The sequence below is a fragment of the Rhineura floridana genome, chromosome 7, assembly GCF_030035675.1.
Source record: "Rhineura floridana isolate rRhiFlo1 chromosome 7, rRhiFlo1.hap2, whole genome shotgun sequence".
Taxonomy (NCBI): domain Eukaryota; kingdom Metazoa; phylum Chordata; class Lepidosauria; order Squamata; family Rhineuridae; genus Rhineura; species Rhineura floridana.
In genome coordinates this window covers 42,715,210-42,733,229 of record NC_084486.1, presented here as the reverse complement: position 1 = coordinate 42,733,229, position 18,020 = coordinate 42,715,210, and the positions used below count along the sequence as shown (strand labels likewise).

The following is an 18,020-nucleotide window of genomic DNA, read 5'->3' as shown; positions in this document are numbered from 1 at the left end:
ATTTGTTTGAACGACGTTATGCTTTTTTGCACAAGTTTGGGGGGTGGGGTGAGGGAAGAAAAAAAAGCACAATTTGCAGCAGGCTTGCAGAATGGGAGCCAGCAAGAAATGACATAACGAAGGGAGGAGGAGGGAGCGCGTGTGGACTCACAAAAGCATCAGAGCTAAGCATCTACAAGCCCCTAGAGATACAAAACACAGACGGTTTTTCCTTCCCTTTTTGGATTAAACTTGGATTTATGTGCTGCGGATTAAAAGCAGAAAGCATCATGTGATTGCTGCAAATTAAATGGGCATGCAAGTAGAACTCATCTAGGAGGAAAACAAACCCTCTGCCTCAATGCTCAATGTGTGTCTGTGTGCATCCATGTCTGTGGTGTGTGAGACAGTATGCATGAGTGTGTGATTTCACATATGTGTGCCTTAGAGGGGGGGGAAGGGCTGTGTGTCTGTAAGTCTAATGCATGTGTGTTTGTGTCAATACTGTGTGTGTGTGTGGGGGGGAAAGGTACATGTATTTTTATTTTTTGTTTTGCCCCAACCACTTTTGGAATGCAGCGCCATAAGGTTGGCCAACTTCTAATCTGGTCCTTGGGCTAAAATGGGCTCCCTACCAGTGGCCTAGAACATTAGGAAGATGAGAGAGAGGTGATTGTTTTTTTTGGTTTGGGAGGGGGTGACTCCCAAGGTAGAGCTTCTGTATGGCACCCATGCTTGTCACCAAATTTGGAAAAACACCATTAAAACGTTTTCATAAGTACTTCAGTTCAGCATGCTAAAAACCATATGTCTGTTTGGGCAGGGAAAAAGCTTCTTCTAGCTGACAAACTTCTGCAGATCAAGCATGTTCCACATGTTTATCAGCAGGATGGTTCCACACCTGCACAAAAGCAGGAATACAGCTGAACGTCAAGAAGACTAAAGTAATGACAACAGAAAAATTATGTAACTTTAAAGTTGAAAACGAGGACATTGAACTTGTCAAGGATTATCAATACCTTGGCACGGTCATTAACTAAAATGGAGACAATAGTCAAGAAATCAGAAGAAGGCTAGGACTGGGGAGGGCTGCCATGAGGGAACAAGAAAAGGCCCTCAAATGCAAAGATGTATCACTGAACATTAAAGTCAGGATCATTCAGACCATGGTATTCCCGATCTCTATGTATGGATGTGAAAGTTGGACAGTGAAAAAAGCGGGTAAGAGAAAAATCAACTCATTTGAAATGTGGTGTTGGAGGAGAGCTTTGCGCATACCATGGACTGCAAAAAAGACAAATAATTGGGTGTTAGAACAAATTGAACCAGAACTATCACTAGAAGCTAAAATGATGAAACTGAGGTTATCATACTTTGGACACATCATGAGAAGACATGATTCATTAGAAAAGATAATAATGCTGGGGAAAATAGAAGGGAGTAGAAAAAGAGGAAGACGAAACAAGAGATGGATTGATTCCATAAAAGAAGCTACAGACTTGAACTTACAAATCTGAACAGAGTGGTTTATGACAGATGCTACTGGAGGTTGCCAATTCATACAGTTGCCATAACTCGTAGTAGACTTGAAGGCACATAACAAAACATGCTGCAGTGTTTATTTTTCTAATTAAGGATTCCAACAAGTTTAAATTTTACTGGACTGTCTTATTCATAACCTGTTTTGAAAACTTTCCCAATATGAAGCTTTTCTGGGAGTAAAGCTACAATGCTAATTCCACATATCTGGGAGCTAACCCCATTGAATTCAATAGAACTTACTTTTGAGTAGACATGGTTAGGATTGTGCTGAAAATAACTGGGACTTTTCAGTGAACACAGAAAAGGATTGTGTTATAAATCTTTCTCTCCCCCTCCAAACCTTTTTTTTAAGCAGTTAGGCAGGGCTTACTTAGGTTTCACTGCTTTTATTTGGCAGGAAACTAATATATATATATATATATTAAAAATGTTCTGCAATGGCCAGTTGGTTCTCCTCTCACAGTTATAGTCCCACCACCCTTAAACTACAGTTCCCAGGATTCTGTAGTAGGATTCATGTGCTTCAAATGTATGTTAAACGTATGGTGTGGTGCTGCTCTGGCATGCTGCGCATTCATTACTGCATTGAAAAGAACTATTTTAGAAGATACTTTTTTAAACAGGGTTGTAGCTCAGTGGTAGGGCACATGCTTTGAATGCAAAGGTCCAAAATTCAATATTTGGAAGAGACTATTGCCTGGAATCCTAGAGAGCCAATGCTAGTCCATATCATCAGTACTGAGCTAGATGGTACCAAAAGAGGAAAGAGACTCAACACCACAGTGACTCCAAAATTTATTTATGTATTTTATTTACAATATTTATATACCACTTTATTGTAAAAAACCACAAAGCGGTTTATAGAAGGAATTAAAACAATAAAATTAATGGCAAAAATAGTTAAAGACAGGTATTTAAAAACATTCAAAATAATAAAACCAATAATGAGTTAAAAACAGATTAAAAACATAATACAGGAATACCTCGCATTAATGTACTCAATGGGACAAGAGCGAGTACGTAAACCGAAAATGTCCTTAAAGTGAAGCACTACCTTTTAAAACTTTTTTTACCTCTCCTTCATGCGGAGCCTCAAAGCCCCGCGCTAAGGCCTCCGCTGCCACACCTCTCAGCTGATCGTGATCGTGCCTCCCAGCTGATTTGGGTGGCGCGATCGCATCTATTTCCACGCCCACGCACTGTTAAGTGTCCGTAAGTATGAAGCAAGCGTACGTAAACAGGGGCATGGTGGAGTATGGAATATGTCCGTAAAAGCGAGTGTACATTAAGTGAAGGTCCATATAGTGGGGTATTCCTGTAGCTTCTACATTCCTGGGTACTACTACTGGGGTTGCCTTCAAGTCGATCCTGACTTATGGCGACCCTACGAATAGGGTTTTCATGGTAAGCGTTATTCAGAGGGGGTTTACCATTGCCTCCCTCTGAGGCTGAGGTGACTGGCCCAAGGTCACCCAGTGAGTTTCATGGCGGTGTGGGGATGCAAACCCTGGTCTCCCAGGTGGCAGTCCAGCACCTTAACCACTACACCACACTAGGCTTGCCTAAACAAAAATGTTTTCAGCAGGTGCCAAAATGAGGTACAATGAAGGTACCTGCGTAATGGAAATAGGCAGGCAGTTCCAAAGCATAGGTACTGCTACACTAAAGGAATGATTTCTTACAAGGGCAGAACAAGTGCTATGTGGAACCCATAACATAGAAAGTACATCTTGAACTTGGCCTGGTAGCAACCAGTGCAGATTTCAGAGTAGAGGTATTATGTGCTAATAGGGTCTCACTCATGTCAGCAATTGTGCAGTAGCATTCTGCACTAAATGGCCCGGGTCAGGTTGTGCTGTGTGGGGATTTCTGTAAACTTGGCTGACTGGCTGCCAGGATTCTTTTAGTTTTGATTAGGAACCCTCACTGGCTGAATTTTCTGTCTTACTCACAGGAATCTTGTTGTGGTTGGTATGGTATTGCGTTTAGGAAATCATCACTATCTTTTCTTTTTCTATTTGCATTTCATTTACCTCTGACCTTACTCCGTTACATCCATAGAAGCAACAACAGTGGTTCTATGTGGTCAGCTCAACCCCTTTAAGCCCACTGATGTTATTTGCATGATGGTTTGTTTCTTGCCCAATAGTGGAAAAAGAGAATTCATATACTGGGAAGTATGGCTTCAATTGCTGTTGTTCCCAATCTACTGCCTGGGAAGGTAGACCAAACCATGTGTGTTTTCTCTCTGTCTATTATCACTCACTGGAACTGGGTTGGCTGTCAAAGTGAGTTTACAGCAGCCCACAGAGTAGACAGGAAAGAGAAGAGAATCTTCTTAACTCTTACTCATTTCTCAAACCTCTCTCTGCAGTGAAGGGTCAAGTCTGTAAAAAAAAGTTTGGAGCAGCCACATTTAAAGTCAGGGAGGGCATTCCAGGCAGGGGGTTGCCAACCCTGCTTTGATATGGATATCATTGCAGATAATCCCTAGTCAAGCCTTACCAACAGCACAATCCTAACAATATCTACTCAGAAGTAAGTCCTGTTGAGTTCTATGGGGCTTAGTTCCTTAGTAAGTGTGTTCAGAATTGCAGCCTTCCGGGGCATCCATCTTTACTCCTGAGTGCTCCCATCTAACATCTCCACAACATTCTTCCTACAATGGCCTTCTGGTTACTGGCCTGGTCTGAAGGCATTTAAACCCTTCTTGCCAGGCTAGATTAAATGTTCCTTACCTAGGCTATCAAAGCAGGTGAGAAGGAATGATCCCATCACTTCAGCTGGACCTGGAAACACCCTCATTTATATAAGATTTCTATCTTAATTTCCAATCAGAGAAAAAAAAATTGTTTGAGTGGTATGCTCCAAGCAACTGTGGTTGATGCTTAATTATCATGCTTAATTACATCACTAGGGCATGCCCCATGACATCACAAGGGCACGCCCCTGAAATCTCAGGGTTTGGGATGCTTCTAACCTGGCAACGCTAATATGATCTGACTGGGGAATAGCCCAAGAAGTAGGATCAGAAGGAAGGTTTAAGAAGGCAATGGTGTACAGGCTGTTTTTTGAAATTACTTCATCCAATACATTTTCTTGCTGCCCATGGCTCCTACTGAGAGGAAGGGTGGGATAAAAATCTAATAAATAAAATATATGGATATAATCTCGGTGCAGGAAATAGATGCTTAACTGTAATGTGTGAAATACAGTCCTAGTATTTTTCAGTACACTAACTGGGCCTCCAATGCACTGTAAATAAAAAACATTTTATATATATTTGTTCAAAAACACATTCAAGAACACATGTAAGAGACAACATTATTTCAAGCAAAAATCATATTCAGACCTGTCAAACATTGCTTGCTATGTCCCTTTATTGTGTCTCTATTGCTTCCCGATAATAGATGACAAACTCAGAATTCCTAAGCATTCATCTTCAGCATGTCCTTATGTCCTTATTGTTGGGAAATCAGAGACTAGAAATAGAAATGGCAGAGAAGCGATATGAAACATCCTCTGATAAGAATGTTTCAGAACATCCTCTTCTATCGGAAAGGAGTAGAAGGCCCTATTTATATTTCTAAGGTAAACAAATCAATAGCAAACAAAAGCATAAAGGTCCAAGTTCAAGGTTCTAGTCTTGGTGTACAAAGCCCTATACAGCTTGGGACCAGGATACCTGAAAGACCGTCTTATCCCTTACATACCCAGTTGATCACTGTGCTCTGTAGGTGAGGGCCTCCTGCGGATACCATCTTATCAGGAGGTCCATTCCACACAACATAGAAACAGACCTTTAATGTGTCAGCACCTAGCCTGTCATCTCTGTTATCTTTTAGGTACCTCTTTCAACAAGCCTTTTCAGTTGAGACCTTATCCCAGTCTGTGTCTGTGTTGGAATTGCTTTTTAATATGTTTTTAAACCTTTTTTTAAACAATGTTTTTAACCCTTTTTTTTTAAGATGTCTTGAAAGCTTTTTAAAAATATTTTTAAAGATGTTTTGTTCTAATGTATTTTAAAGTCTGTTTTAATAATGTTTTAAAGTGTTTTTAGTGCTTTTGTTTGCCGCCCTGGGCTACTGGTGGGTAGAAGGGCGGGATATAAATCAAACAAACAAACAAATACGACGTCACTTAAAAAGCTGAAAGGCAAAGAGTTTTTTGTCCTAACACCAGCTTTTTTAACATAAAGAATTTGACGGGGAAAAGTTGTACAATTAGCAACATCCTTCAATGGACAAAAAAGGTCAATACTCCTGATAGTGTGGAAATCCAACTGCAATTCAATTGTAGCTTACCCTGGAAGAGCAATTATTGGGTAGTTCTAGGAGGCACCCATCTGGAAGCAGCACAGATGTATTTGAGCTAATAGAACCTTTTAAATAAAAAAATAACAATAATAATAAGGCAGTCATCATTCTAGAACCCCAGGATAGGATGAGCTAAAAATCTAAACTAAATTAAACATTTTTTCTATGTGTACATCCTGCTATGTTTCATCCACATTAGTTGGTGTGACATTGCTGTGGGTGGGGCCATTTGAAGCCCAATACACAACTACTTTGCACTATGTGGTGGGCATCATTTCGTGACCCCATTTACTTTTTTAATTAGCACTAAAACATTATTCTGGCTAGATAGATAGATGACAGATAGATGTACAGAGCTATAACACCATCCATAATGCTGTAATGTTAACCTTTTAAAAATTATTATTTTTAAAAACATGGTCTTTTAGCACTAATTAAAATATTGGTTAAAAGCTCAGAAAAATGTATCCATTGCAAAGGTTATGATAGATTCACTTTCCCTATGCATAACTGGAGATGTCAAAACTCCGCCCTTATAAAAAGATGGATTCATAGCACAAATGGCATCTACACCTGTGAAGAATTTGCTACTCTTCAATACTTTTGAAAACAAGATGGAAGAACCCCAAGTAAAAATACAGGGTGATAAAGACTGGATGATGATGTTGTGTGGATATCCAGTAAAAAGTGAAGCATGGCATTTCCACACAAAACACTTAGTGTGGAAGCACTCTAGCAGTGAATCCTATAGATACCAAGCCAGATAAACCCCAATTAGTTCCATGGGATTTATTCCCTGGAGAATATGTATAAGATTTCAGCTTTAATATGCAATTCTAAACATAGCTACTTGGAAGTAAATCTGAGTGAAATAAATAGGACTTAAAGTTGGATTTCTATTTCATATATACACAATGATCCTTCAGTGTCCTGAGGGACACTTTCACAAAGAGAATATCTGAAACGTCTCATTTGCAGGGGTTGCCAGTGTGATGCCCACCAGAACCTGTTCAACTCCAACTCTTATCAGACCCTGGCATCACAGCCAATGGTTAAGGATGATGGGTTTGGCAGGGCATCAGCTTCTGGAGGGCACCACATTGGCAACTTCTGCTGTATGACTTCAGACTGCAGGTGTTGTCCTATATTTTTGAATGAGACCCTACATTAAATAAGCATCCCAACATGTACAAAACTAATACATTATGAAGAGGGTGTGGGAAAGCATTTAAAAAATCCAATCCTACACCTTTAGTTTTAAGTAGTAAAGTTCAGGAAGCATTTTACCGCATGATTTTGCTGATTGGTAGCTTTGCTCTTAATCCCTTGTAAAGTTCACTATTAGTAAAAAGTTACTGAAATAATCTTTGGAGTATTCCATGAAGGGCCTGGAAAAGTTAGATATGATAGTAATTTAGTTAGAGGAAAAGGATACACAGTTTGAATGTATATATGAACAACCAAAATTAGGTAAAATGATAGCTTTAAAAGTGCAGCTATTTTCTCTAAATGAAATGTTATGGGTGTGTAGCCTGCAATTTATTTTAAAGAAGGCTTTGTAATCCTACAAGAGGAAAAAGAGGAAACCTACACTGTACACTGCGTATGTGAGATGAATCAGTATGAATACTTGTAGATAATTAAATCATTTTAAATTCTTGGGAGATTCAGTAATACAGTTTTCATGTCCTCCAGCGAAGTCACTCATCCACAAAGGCATGGAGAAGAATGCTTGATGGCTGAAGAACATCTGCCATAGCTAGGAACAGGGCCCATTAGAGTATATAGTCTTTGGATCATACCCAATGGTGACAAATATATGTTGCAACAAGTGGACTACATCTCACACACAATGCAAGACTAAATTCTAAACATGTAAATCATGATAGACTAAAGGGATGACACGTTCAACATTCTCAATTTTTAACAACCTCGTGCAGCTGATCTCTCACTGAACTGAACTATGAAATATACAGTTACTAGACTTACAACACAGATGAAAATGATTTCACGTGTTAACTATATATTTAAGCTGATTGCCATTTCCATTATTTTCTTCATCTTAGATATTTAATATTACTTTGTTGTCTGTGTCTCATGCAAACACTACGTTATTAAAAATTCAACTAAACTGAAGAAAATAATGCAAATGGTAATCCGTTTGATGCAGTATCCTAAGTGTACAAGTTTTTGTTTCAAAGAATGATTTGTATTAGGATTTTGAATTATGGTATCATCTTTTCCATTGATTAAGAAGACTAGTACCCACACGAGACCCCTAGATCTATAATTATCATAGTTCTCAAGGGGTTGCTCCTTTCCAAACATTTAAACAGATTAATGCTGTTTCACAACACAAAGTCAAATATTACTATGCAAATTCTTCTATTGTTATTTGCATATTGTTTTTGTTGATTAAAATTCAAAGGCGTGGCATTTATACCTTACATACATAGTATTATTATTAGGTTGTATTTCTGATTTCATGGTTCGATTTCAGTAGATAGACTCTGAAAGCAATAAAGAAAAGTCATGTTTTTCATTCGAAATTTCATGCTTACACGAAGAGTGCAATATAGGAGGAATTCTGACTACATATTCTGAACTCTGTGTGCCTAGCCTTGAAATTATGTCACAATGAAAATAAAGACTGCTAGACCAGATTTCCTGAAGCCATCCCTATTGCAGAGCTGTTGACTTGGCTCTAGCAAGATCTGCCAATACCATTCCATCAAGATATTAACTGACAAATCATTTATATATATATATTTATATTTATATATATATTTATATATATATATATATAAAAGAGTATATTCTGTAAGAAGGTAACATTAGCTTTGCAAAAGAGGAAACAAATATGTTAAACAAACACACACAAGGTCAGTGAAGGATACAGTGGGACATGCATTCTAGAGACAGGGAGAAAGAATGTGAGGATACTGAAAACTGGCCAACTGGTTATTGACTTTTTCAATGGGGTCTGCATGGAAATAGCGCTTAGAGGGATTGCAAGCAGTTAGATCTCCCAGATCATCCCAATCATGGACTAAAATCTACTACCTGCTTCTATCTTTTCTCTCCAAGCTAGAACTTATGTTTCCTGAACATATGAAAGGTTGTGAGTAAACATTCTTAATATTTTTTACCAAAGACAACTGTCTCTGTTGTTTTTATTCAGCTAGTCTGTATGAGGGGAAGGTGGGCTGGTTAATTCTCATTCCGCTTTGCAAAATATATACTCTGCTAAGAAACAGAACTACTAAACTGTTTCTATTTCATTTTAAACCAAACAGTAAATAATAGCCCAGGCATGCAATCACTGAGTTCTTTGCTCTGAGCAACTAAACATGATGAAATGTGGCTTAAAAACTCCCAAGCAGCTTTTCTGAACTCACTTCCTTTCCCATTAGTGTTCCTAATTAAGAAAATGAGTTATCTTTAATGACGTTTCTGTAATGTGTTCAGGATGTCTTGGATGGGTTTCCTGGAAAGTTCTCAGGAACTTCTCTGGAATTTATACTTCTACCATCACCAATTTATTTATGGGATTTTTACTCTGCCTTTCAAATCCAACAGAATGCTGAAGGTGGTTTAAAAACAATGCTAAGCGTGCAATCCTATAAATATTTGCGTGGGAGTATGCCCCATTGATCTCAGTGGCACTTCTTTCTGAGTACTTCTTATGAAGGATTACACTTCACAAGAATACAATAAAATAATTAAGCCAGAACAGAACAGTACCATCACAGCCATCATTGTCGTCATTAAAAAAAACAACAGACTGAAGGTGAAGCATAGTGGGAAGGCAGAAGCATATAATGATTCTATAATTTATTTACATAATTAACACATAGCAATTTATGGATGATTTCAAAAAATGTAAAGTTATCATAGAATAGTAGGGTTGGAAGGGGTCTACAAGGCCATCGAGTCCAACCCCCATCCTTTTGGGATTACCTACACACATATTTTCAAAAGTTTTTCTTTTTTAAATTGGAAAATGTATTTGCTTCCTCTGTGCTTTAGAGCACAATCTTGCACATGTCTACTCAGAAGTATGCCCTATTGATTTCAATGAGGTTTGCTCAGAGGTAAGTGAGCACAGGATTGCAGCCTAAACTCTACCTGAATAGTACCATAGTCATAACTGCATAGATGAAGTAACAGGTGAACAGATGGGACTATGCAGTTTCCCAGCAGTTATTTGCATGGCATTTTGAAAAATCTTCCACATTCACTCTACATTGGGATTTTATTACATTTAAAGCTAGCTGCAATATTAGAAATGGGACTGACTACTAAGCATTAGCAGCTCATGTGGTCAAGAGGAGCCATGTTACCAACATTGGTGTCACTGCAGCTTACCTGGGCAGATCTAGGATGGGGTGGCGAGGTTGGAGCTGAATAGGTGCACTAGCAGGAGCACCAGATTGGTTCTGCAGTGTGCCCCTGCATCCCCAACCTTGTTGCTTCCCTACCCTGCCCCAACCCCACCCAGGTAGGCTGCAGCTAATGTCAGAAGTGTGGCTATATGCCACCACATGGGCTGCTACTGCTGCAAATGTCACTTAAAATTTTGTGGTCAGTGGAATTGTCTGGATCTATTATTGGAATGGATGAATCTAAATGAGCATCTTGTTAGGAAAATGATCCTCTGTTATTTCCACATTTATTGTTTAAACACATCTGCCTTGAGGGAGGGATATTAAACAGTAAGGAGTTTGCAATGAGTCAAGCAACTGATTACAAAGTGATTGAAGTCGGTGCAGTTGGTTCACCAATACAGTGGAAAATGACCATTGTAATGAAAACAGATCTGCTTGAAAAATTGTAACAAATGCCTGCTAGTAGACATTCAAATTTCCTTCTAAACATTCTATGGCATCTGTAGGAAAATTATATATTGGAACAATTTTTTTAAAAAAGCTCAGCTCTATTTTTTTGGTTTAAAAGTAATGATTGATGATCAGAGAACCATGTAATTTCATGAAATATTACCAGTCTTATTCACGATCATTCTCCCCTCCCTCACAACTGTTTGCAATGCTGTTTCATGGCTTGAGTCCAAACCTATTCCCTTGTTGCGTATGCCTGCAGCCTAAGTAACTCCCCTCCAATCTGTTCAGATGGAGGAAGGAGGGAGTATTTCCGCACTCTATTTTGAAACGTCCAGCGACACTTTCATTGCCACCACAACACAATGTCTGCTGGGATGAACAGAGAAAACTGTCTTATAGCAAGTCAGACCTTCGGCCCACCTGGCTCAGTATTGACTGCAGTGACTGGCACCAGCTCTTCGGGGTTTCAAGCAGTAGATTTTCCCAGTCCTACCTGGAGAGGCTGGGCACTGAATGTCTTCATGCAAAGTATGTGCTCTATCTAACACAGCGCTATGGCCCTTCCCTCAAGCTTTTCACACATTATTTCGAGAGTGGTCTACCACAGCAGCACATCTGACAATATAGTAAGTACAATCAGAAAACAAAGTGCAAGGTAGTGACTGGGTATTAGGGTAGCTGATTTTGCTTCAAAAAAAAAAGTCTTTGCCTTTTTATGAAAACTTTTTTGGATTCCCCTTGCAATTTTTGCCCACTTCTCTTATGATACTTGGAAATTGTCACTTGGCTATTTTTTCTTTTTAAACTAAGCAGACCTTAAAGAAATTGCAGTACTGTTGTTAACATGGTACAACAGCCTCTTTTTCACATTTAATGTTCAGCAAGCCCTTAAAGAAGCTAATTATTTAAATTAAGGGATATTGTTCATGCTGAAGTATATGAGGCAATAAAAGGCTTACGCAGACAATTAAACACCAAAGTGAAGTTCAGGAGTCTGACATCTGCTAAAGCTTCTCATTGCACACACTGCCCAGTGTGCCTCTGCATTTCTTTTCTCCAAAGGAAAATAGAATAAAGGGGAAAAAATACTGTGTATATCAGGCAACAAAGTCATCAAATGGGGTCTGTGAGAAGATATGTTTTGGGAGGTGGAAGAAAGATAACGAATGAACAAATGAAGAGAAAACTGTGCATACACAGTATGACACAGTGTTTTGGTACTGATTTGAGAACCTAACATTTCTTTGGAATATAAAAAAACCCACATGTCCGCTGAAACATGCTCCCTTGGGAAAAGGAGTTTAAAAAAAGGATACCCCAACTGTAGTCACCCAAGAGGGTTGGACCATGTAATGTTTTTGTACATACTGTCTGTCTTTTGGAGACATATCTGGAAGTAGCCTCACACATGTCAAGAACTGGCACAAAGTCAAACTAGTAGAAGATTCCTGCAAGCTCAGTAATCCATGCTTTGACAAATAATATTCAGGCCACATGTCACAACTGCCGTGGGGAGACTATTTTTCATAAATCTACATGGCCTTTGCCACCATGCGATGTTCACGTGTAATGGGCCATCATCTAAACTAGGCAGCTTTTTCTAAGCAACTGTAAAAGCTTAGATTCCTGACCTGGGCATGGGGAAAAAATGTGATGCCATAAAAAGATGAACTTATAGATGGCTCATCATATGATAACCACACTTTCCATCTGTTCAGCCTTACAGTATGCATTAGGCCATAGTTCAAGTTGATGCCCAAACTCTGACTACTGCAAAGGTGCCTCCAAATGACTTTTATAAAGCTCTGCAATACAACTGTTGGAAGAATGAAGAAAAGAAATAAATAAAATAAGACAAGTGATTTAAAAGTGATAGGATGGTAGCTTCAGACTTTTCTTTATAATGCCTTTAGCTTAGATATAGAGCTAGAAATAACAATTGTTTTAAAAATTGAAACTTGTAGAGAATGCAGTAGCCAGGGCTGGTACTGATGGGTCTTGAACATAAACAAAATCCCAGGTGATACTTTTAATAGAGAGACACTTTGAGCAAAATAGCAGTGGCTACAATATAGTCCCCTGAAAGATTCAACCTGAAAGTTTCTTTATTGTCTAACAATGGTCCAGTAATGAACTGCTTATTGGTACAAGTGGTTTAAGTGAGATATATTCACTCTCAAAGTCATACTTTGAGCAATGCTGACAGCTGTGGCTTGAGTGCACTTGTTTCTATAGTACAATCCACCACCAGGATCACAGTTCACGGACAAGGAATACCAAGCCACTATACATTAGAGATCTCATCTTAAACTGATCAGATGATAAACATCAGTATTATCATTTCTAAAAGGAGAAGTGATATGAAATACAATAACATCCAAAATAAAAACATGCACAGGCAGAAGTTATATAACAGTTGACCTTTGTTATTATATTTTTCATGTTTTTATTCCATGGTTGTTGTTTTTAACGTGTTGTAAACCGCTTTGATGTTTTAAATTATATTTGTTGTTGTTATATGCCTCCAAGACGACTACGACTTATGGTGACACTATGAATCAGCGACCTCCAAGAGCATCTGTCATGAACCACTCTGTTCAGATCTTGTAAGTTCAGGTCTGTGGCTTCCTTTATGGAATCAATCCATCTCTTGTTTGGCCTACCTCTTTTTCTACTCCCTTCTGTTTTTCCCAGCATTATTATCTTTTCTAGTGAATCATTACTTCTCATTATGTGTCTAAAGTATGATAACCTCAGTTTCATCATTTTAGCTTCTAGTGATAGTTCTGGTTTAATTTGTTCTAACACCCAATGATTTGTCTTTTTCACAGTCCATGGTATCCGCAAAGCTCTCCTCCAACACCACATTTCAAATGAGTTGATTTTTCTCTTATCTGCTTTTCTCACTGTCTAACTTTCACATCCATACATAGAGATCGGGAATACCATGGTCTGAATGATCCTGACTTTAGTGTTCAGTGATACATCTTTGCATTTGAGGACCTTTTCTAGTTCTCTCACAGCTACCCTCCCCAGTCCTAGCCTTCTCCTGATTTCTTGAGTATTGTCTCCATTTTGGTTAATGACTGTGCCGAGGTATTGATAATCCTTGACAAGTTAAATGTCCTCATTGTCAACTGTAAAGTTACATAATTTTTCTGTTGTCAATACTTTAGTCTTTTTGACGTTCAGATGTAGTCCTGGTTTTGTGCTTTCCTCTTTAACTTTCATCAGCATTCATTTCAAATCATTACTGGTTTCTGCAAGTAGTATGGTATTGTCTGCATATCTTAAATTATTGATATTTCTCCCTCCGAATTTCACACCTTCATCTTGGTCCAATCCTACTTTCCATATGATATGTTCTGCATATAGATTATATAAATAGGGTGATAAAATACACCCCTGTCTCACACCCTTTCCGATGGAGAACCAATCGGTTTCTCCATATTCCGTCCTTACAGTGGCCTCTTGTGCAGAGTATAGGTTGCGCATCAGGACAATCAGATGCTGTGGCAGCCCATTTCTTTTAAAGCATTCCATTTAATGAAATGGTGGTATACAATTTTTTTATAAAAAAAATAAAAATAACAAATAAATAGTTATAGCGTAACAGCATGGTATTATAATAATTCCAGGATAGCAAAGAGAACACTTACAATGAGTGTATATCTATGGTTGCCAATCACTTCATATGTCAGCCTTCCATGTTGAGTTTCTGTATGAGAATTCCTCTCTGCACAGTAACAGCTGTCATACGGTCAAATGTTAAGTACGCTCCACATGTTGGTCATAACATGTAACTTGGCCCTTAGTAAAAGGTATTACTAATCTAAACCTTAGTTCAGCAGCAGCGGCAGAAAAGGAACAGAGTCAAACTCTTTTGGTCACCATGTCAGATCACTCCATGGCAAATACATTTAGCAACAAACTCCTCCTTTTAAAATGGTACAGAGTTTGTCTTCATTGGAAGGCCTATTCCCATTACATTTTCATGGATGTAAATTCATGTATGGATAAGGATGCACGTGTTTTGAAAGATGGTAGCAGCCTTTCCACCTGTTGTTTCTCCCTTAGTATACAAGGCAGTGAGATTTGGTTAGGCAAGTTCATTTGCACAATTCTACTCACATTACAAAGCATGAGACAGACAAAAGCGGGGTGGCATGTACAGAAATGTCATAATAATAATTTATTAAGAAAGGTATACAATAACTTCTAATACTAGATCCTGTTGTCTTTGCACAAACTACTAAAACAAATTATGATCACAAACCCTAAATATAACTGCTAATAGCAAGGAATATTTCATTTTTATAGCAAGCAATATTTCACTTTTATAGCAAGCAATATTTCACTTCTATCTCATTCTGGGAAACACTTTTACCTCCTACAATGTTTCTGAGGTGCTAGCAACCAATGTTTTGGGTTGACAAAAACATTGGGTTGGTTTCTATGTAAATAACTATAGTTTCCTGTTTCAGACATTATGGGAAATGATGGTTATTGAACCCAGGAAATTTACCATCATGGCATGCCAAGAAGGGTGGAATGGCAGGAGGACAGAACATGTTTGCATAAGGCTAGTGGGCCATTGCTAAACACTCTTTTAAAGACAATTCAGTCATTGACTGAATATCGGTCTTTGTCCACTTTAGTACGTACACATATGTCCCCACTGTTCCTTTTCTCTTCAGTGATTATTTTGTGGCAAATTCAGGGCTCTTGGAAAGTCCTTACATCCAGAAAAGCTCCATACAAAGATTAAAATTCCCATAACTACAAAGAATCAGAATGGGTTGACTGCTCTTTATATGCTTAGTTCTTGACATCATTATATTCTTAATCATCATGCCTTCATGTTTTCCTCATTGCAATTGTTTTTATTCATGTGCTATTTTTAGAATAATTTCTTGACCATGCTAAGAAATCAAAGGACTTTAAGGCTGTAATTGCATCTGAAATTTGAGAGTTTAGATGCAGTTTGCTCTAACTACTCCATAATAGAGGAAAATAATACATTTATGTTTCGACCTTAAGTTAGAATTGCTGTCACTGTTTGAAGAAATATTGTGAAATGCAGGGTCAATCCAGGAAGAGAATGCAACAATTGGGATTTCATGAGAGTGTGAGAACAATACCATGCGTTCAAATTATGATTAAAAAAATGAACAATTTTTTTTCAGAGGATTAAAAAACTCATTTAAAAGATAGCACAGATCTACAGTTAATTGGGCTGTATCCAACAAAATCATACTCAAAGACTAGGGATGGGGGAGAAATGAGATTCAGTTCACACTTAAAGGCAAATCTATCATACTTTCACTTTCCAAAACAATATAAGAACCAGAACATCCTTCAAAGTCACACTTATCCAAATTTTGCGATGCAGTTTTCCAAACAATGTTTTAAAAAATGCATAGAGGAAAGTGCGCATTAAACTGAAAATATTAGTGAAAACATACAAAAATGCATTGTACGTTGAGAAATTGCTTGCGAAAATATGTACATTAGTCCAAACTGCGTACAAAAATCTGTTTATTAGGAGATATTCACATTAAAATGCTGGAGAATTTTCCAGAGGATTTTAAAAAACCTCACAAATTGCTGCAGAAAGGTGGGGAACTAAATTTGAGATTGGAAAAATGAGAAACTGAGAGAATAAAAATGGACACATCTCAGCAATGAACTGCAGCCAATCACAATTCCCTGAACAGCGTACACTTTTTGCAAGAATTCATATTTGATATTGCTGCCATTACACTTACAATATCTTGATTATATATCTAACAATTTAATGTCTAAAGTGGCCTTTAAAAGCAGTAAGAATAAAGTAACCAGATTTCACAGTACAATTACGAACAAAGAAATATTTATACTACAAAAGCACACAGTCATTTCTTTTGGAGAGCTGGAGCCTCATGACAGCAGAAATTGCAGTTCTACTATAGCATGTACAAGCATTTCATCCATAAGTGAGGCTCATAAAACTATGGGTTTATGCGAATTTAAACTGAAATATAGATGTTGCTTCTGTGGCAAACAATTTTGTTGAGCATTTATTTCAATGGTTGAGGGATTTTAAAGGGTTCACCAATCCAATTTTGTAACTCACAAATATATGAGCCAAGGCATAGCTCTATAATTATGTACATTTGCAAAGCAATTATATTTCTTAGTACTATACACTTTAAAAGTGAACAAGCTCCTGCTATAAAGTCTACAGACATATGCAAATAAAAGAGAACGAACATTAGAAAACTATAGGGGAGAGAAGAGAATTTCTCTTGGGTGTCTGCCATTGCAAACATATATTTGGGTCTCTGTTTAATGGCACCACGTAGCAGATAAGATTTTTTGTTTTAAACTCTTACCTTTATTCTCACAGTGACAGTAGCAAGGCCTGGAGGCATTGTTCCCCCAATATCGAAAGCTTCCACTAAAAATGTGAACGTTGCATCTGTGCCAGAAAATGACTCAAAATCCAAGGACTTTATAAGTGATAGGTCCCCTGTAAATTTGTTCAATGAAAAAAACTGCAACACTTCCCGGGTTCGTATTCCATAGGTAATATTGGCTCCAAGATCAATATCTGTAGCCTAGAGGAAATAAAGAACATGGTTTGGCTTACAGCAAAGATAGCGTACACAGATTTCATAAGAAAGAAACCTTGGAGGCCAAAAATTATTATTATTATTTCAACTTTATCTGCATAATCATTTAAGTATATATTAGCAAGATGACTGCAATACAAAAAATCCTAATACACACACTTTTCTCCTTCAGAACTGTAGGCACAATACCTCCATGAAAACATAGGCCTACACAAATGGAGAAATTGCCACAACGACGTACGGAAGTCTCCTCTCTACCATCCCATCCCTTGGTACCCACTGGCCATTACCTTGGAATAGAAGACCAATATGCCTACGTATACAGTCCTTCATTTCCTCTCCAGGAGCTTGATCACTAAATCAGTCCTGCTCTATTACAATCCTTCACTGTGCAGCTACAGTTGGACAGAGGGGTATGGGGAACTCTTTTTGCCCTGTGTTTTAAAAGTCCAAATTTTTAAAAGCAATTTTTCAGTTTTGTGGCTTGGCATGAAAAATTGGGTTGGAGGTGGAGAGGAAGCATTTTGCACTGGATTGCAGGCAACCTGTCTGTAGTGCAAGAGTTTGAATACACATATGGAGCTCCTCTATCTACAATAGCTTCCTCATTCATTTCATGCCTATATGTCAATGTCTGCCCACATCAACAAATCCATGATCTTATCTGAGCACATTCAGACTCCTGGATGATGATGTTGCCTCTTGCTAATATAAAGCTTTGCTTACAA

At 38.0% G+C, this 18,020-nt stretch overlaps 1 protein-coding gene and 1 long non-coding RNA gene across 9 annotated transcripts in view; one reads left to right on the top strand and one right to left on the bottom strand.

Moving 5' to 3' along the window:
- Positions 1-18,020, bottom strand: part of PCDH15 (protocadherin related 15) — a 605,264-nt gene that overhangs the window by 200,531 nt on the left and 386,713 nt on the right. For all 7 annotated transcript variants that reach the window (XM_061635350.1, XM_061635351.1, XM_061635352.1 and 4 more), the window contains one exon: positions 17,053-17,277. In XM_061635350.1, coding sequence (XP_061491334.1) covers positions 17,053-17,277 — 225 coding nt within the window. The remainder of the gene's footprint in view (positions 1-17,052; positions 17,278-18,020) is intronic.
- The window catches only part of LOC133388877 (uncharacterized), a 59,002-nt gene that overhangs the window by 38,705 nt on the left and 2,277 nt on the right, over positions 1-18,020 (top strand). For both annotated transcript variants that reach the window (XR_009763962.1, XR_009763963.1), the window contains exon 3: positions 17,465-17,705. This is a non-coding gene — a long non-coding RNA (uncharacterized LOC133388877). The remainder of the gene's footprint in view (positions 1-17,464; positions 17,706-18,020) is intronic.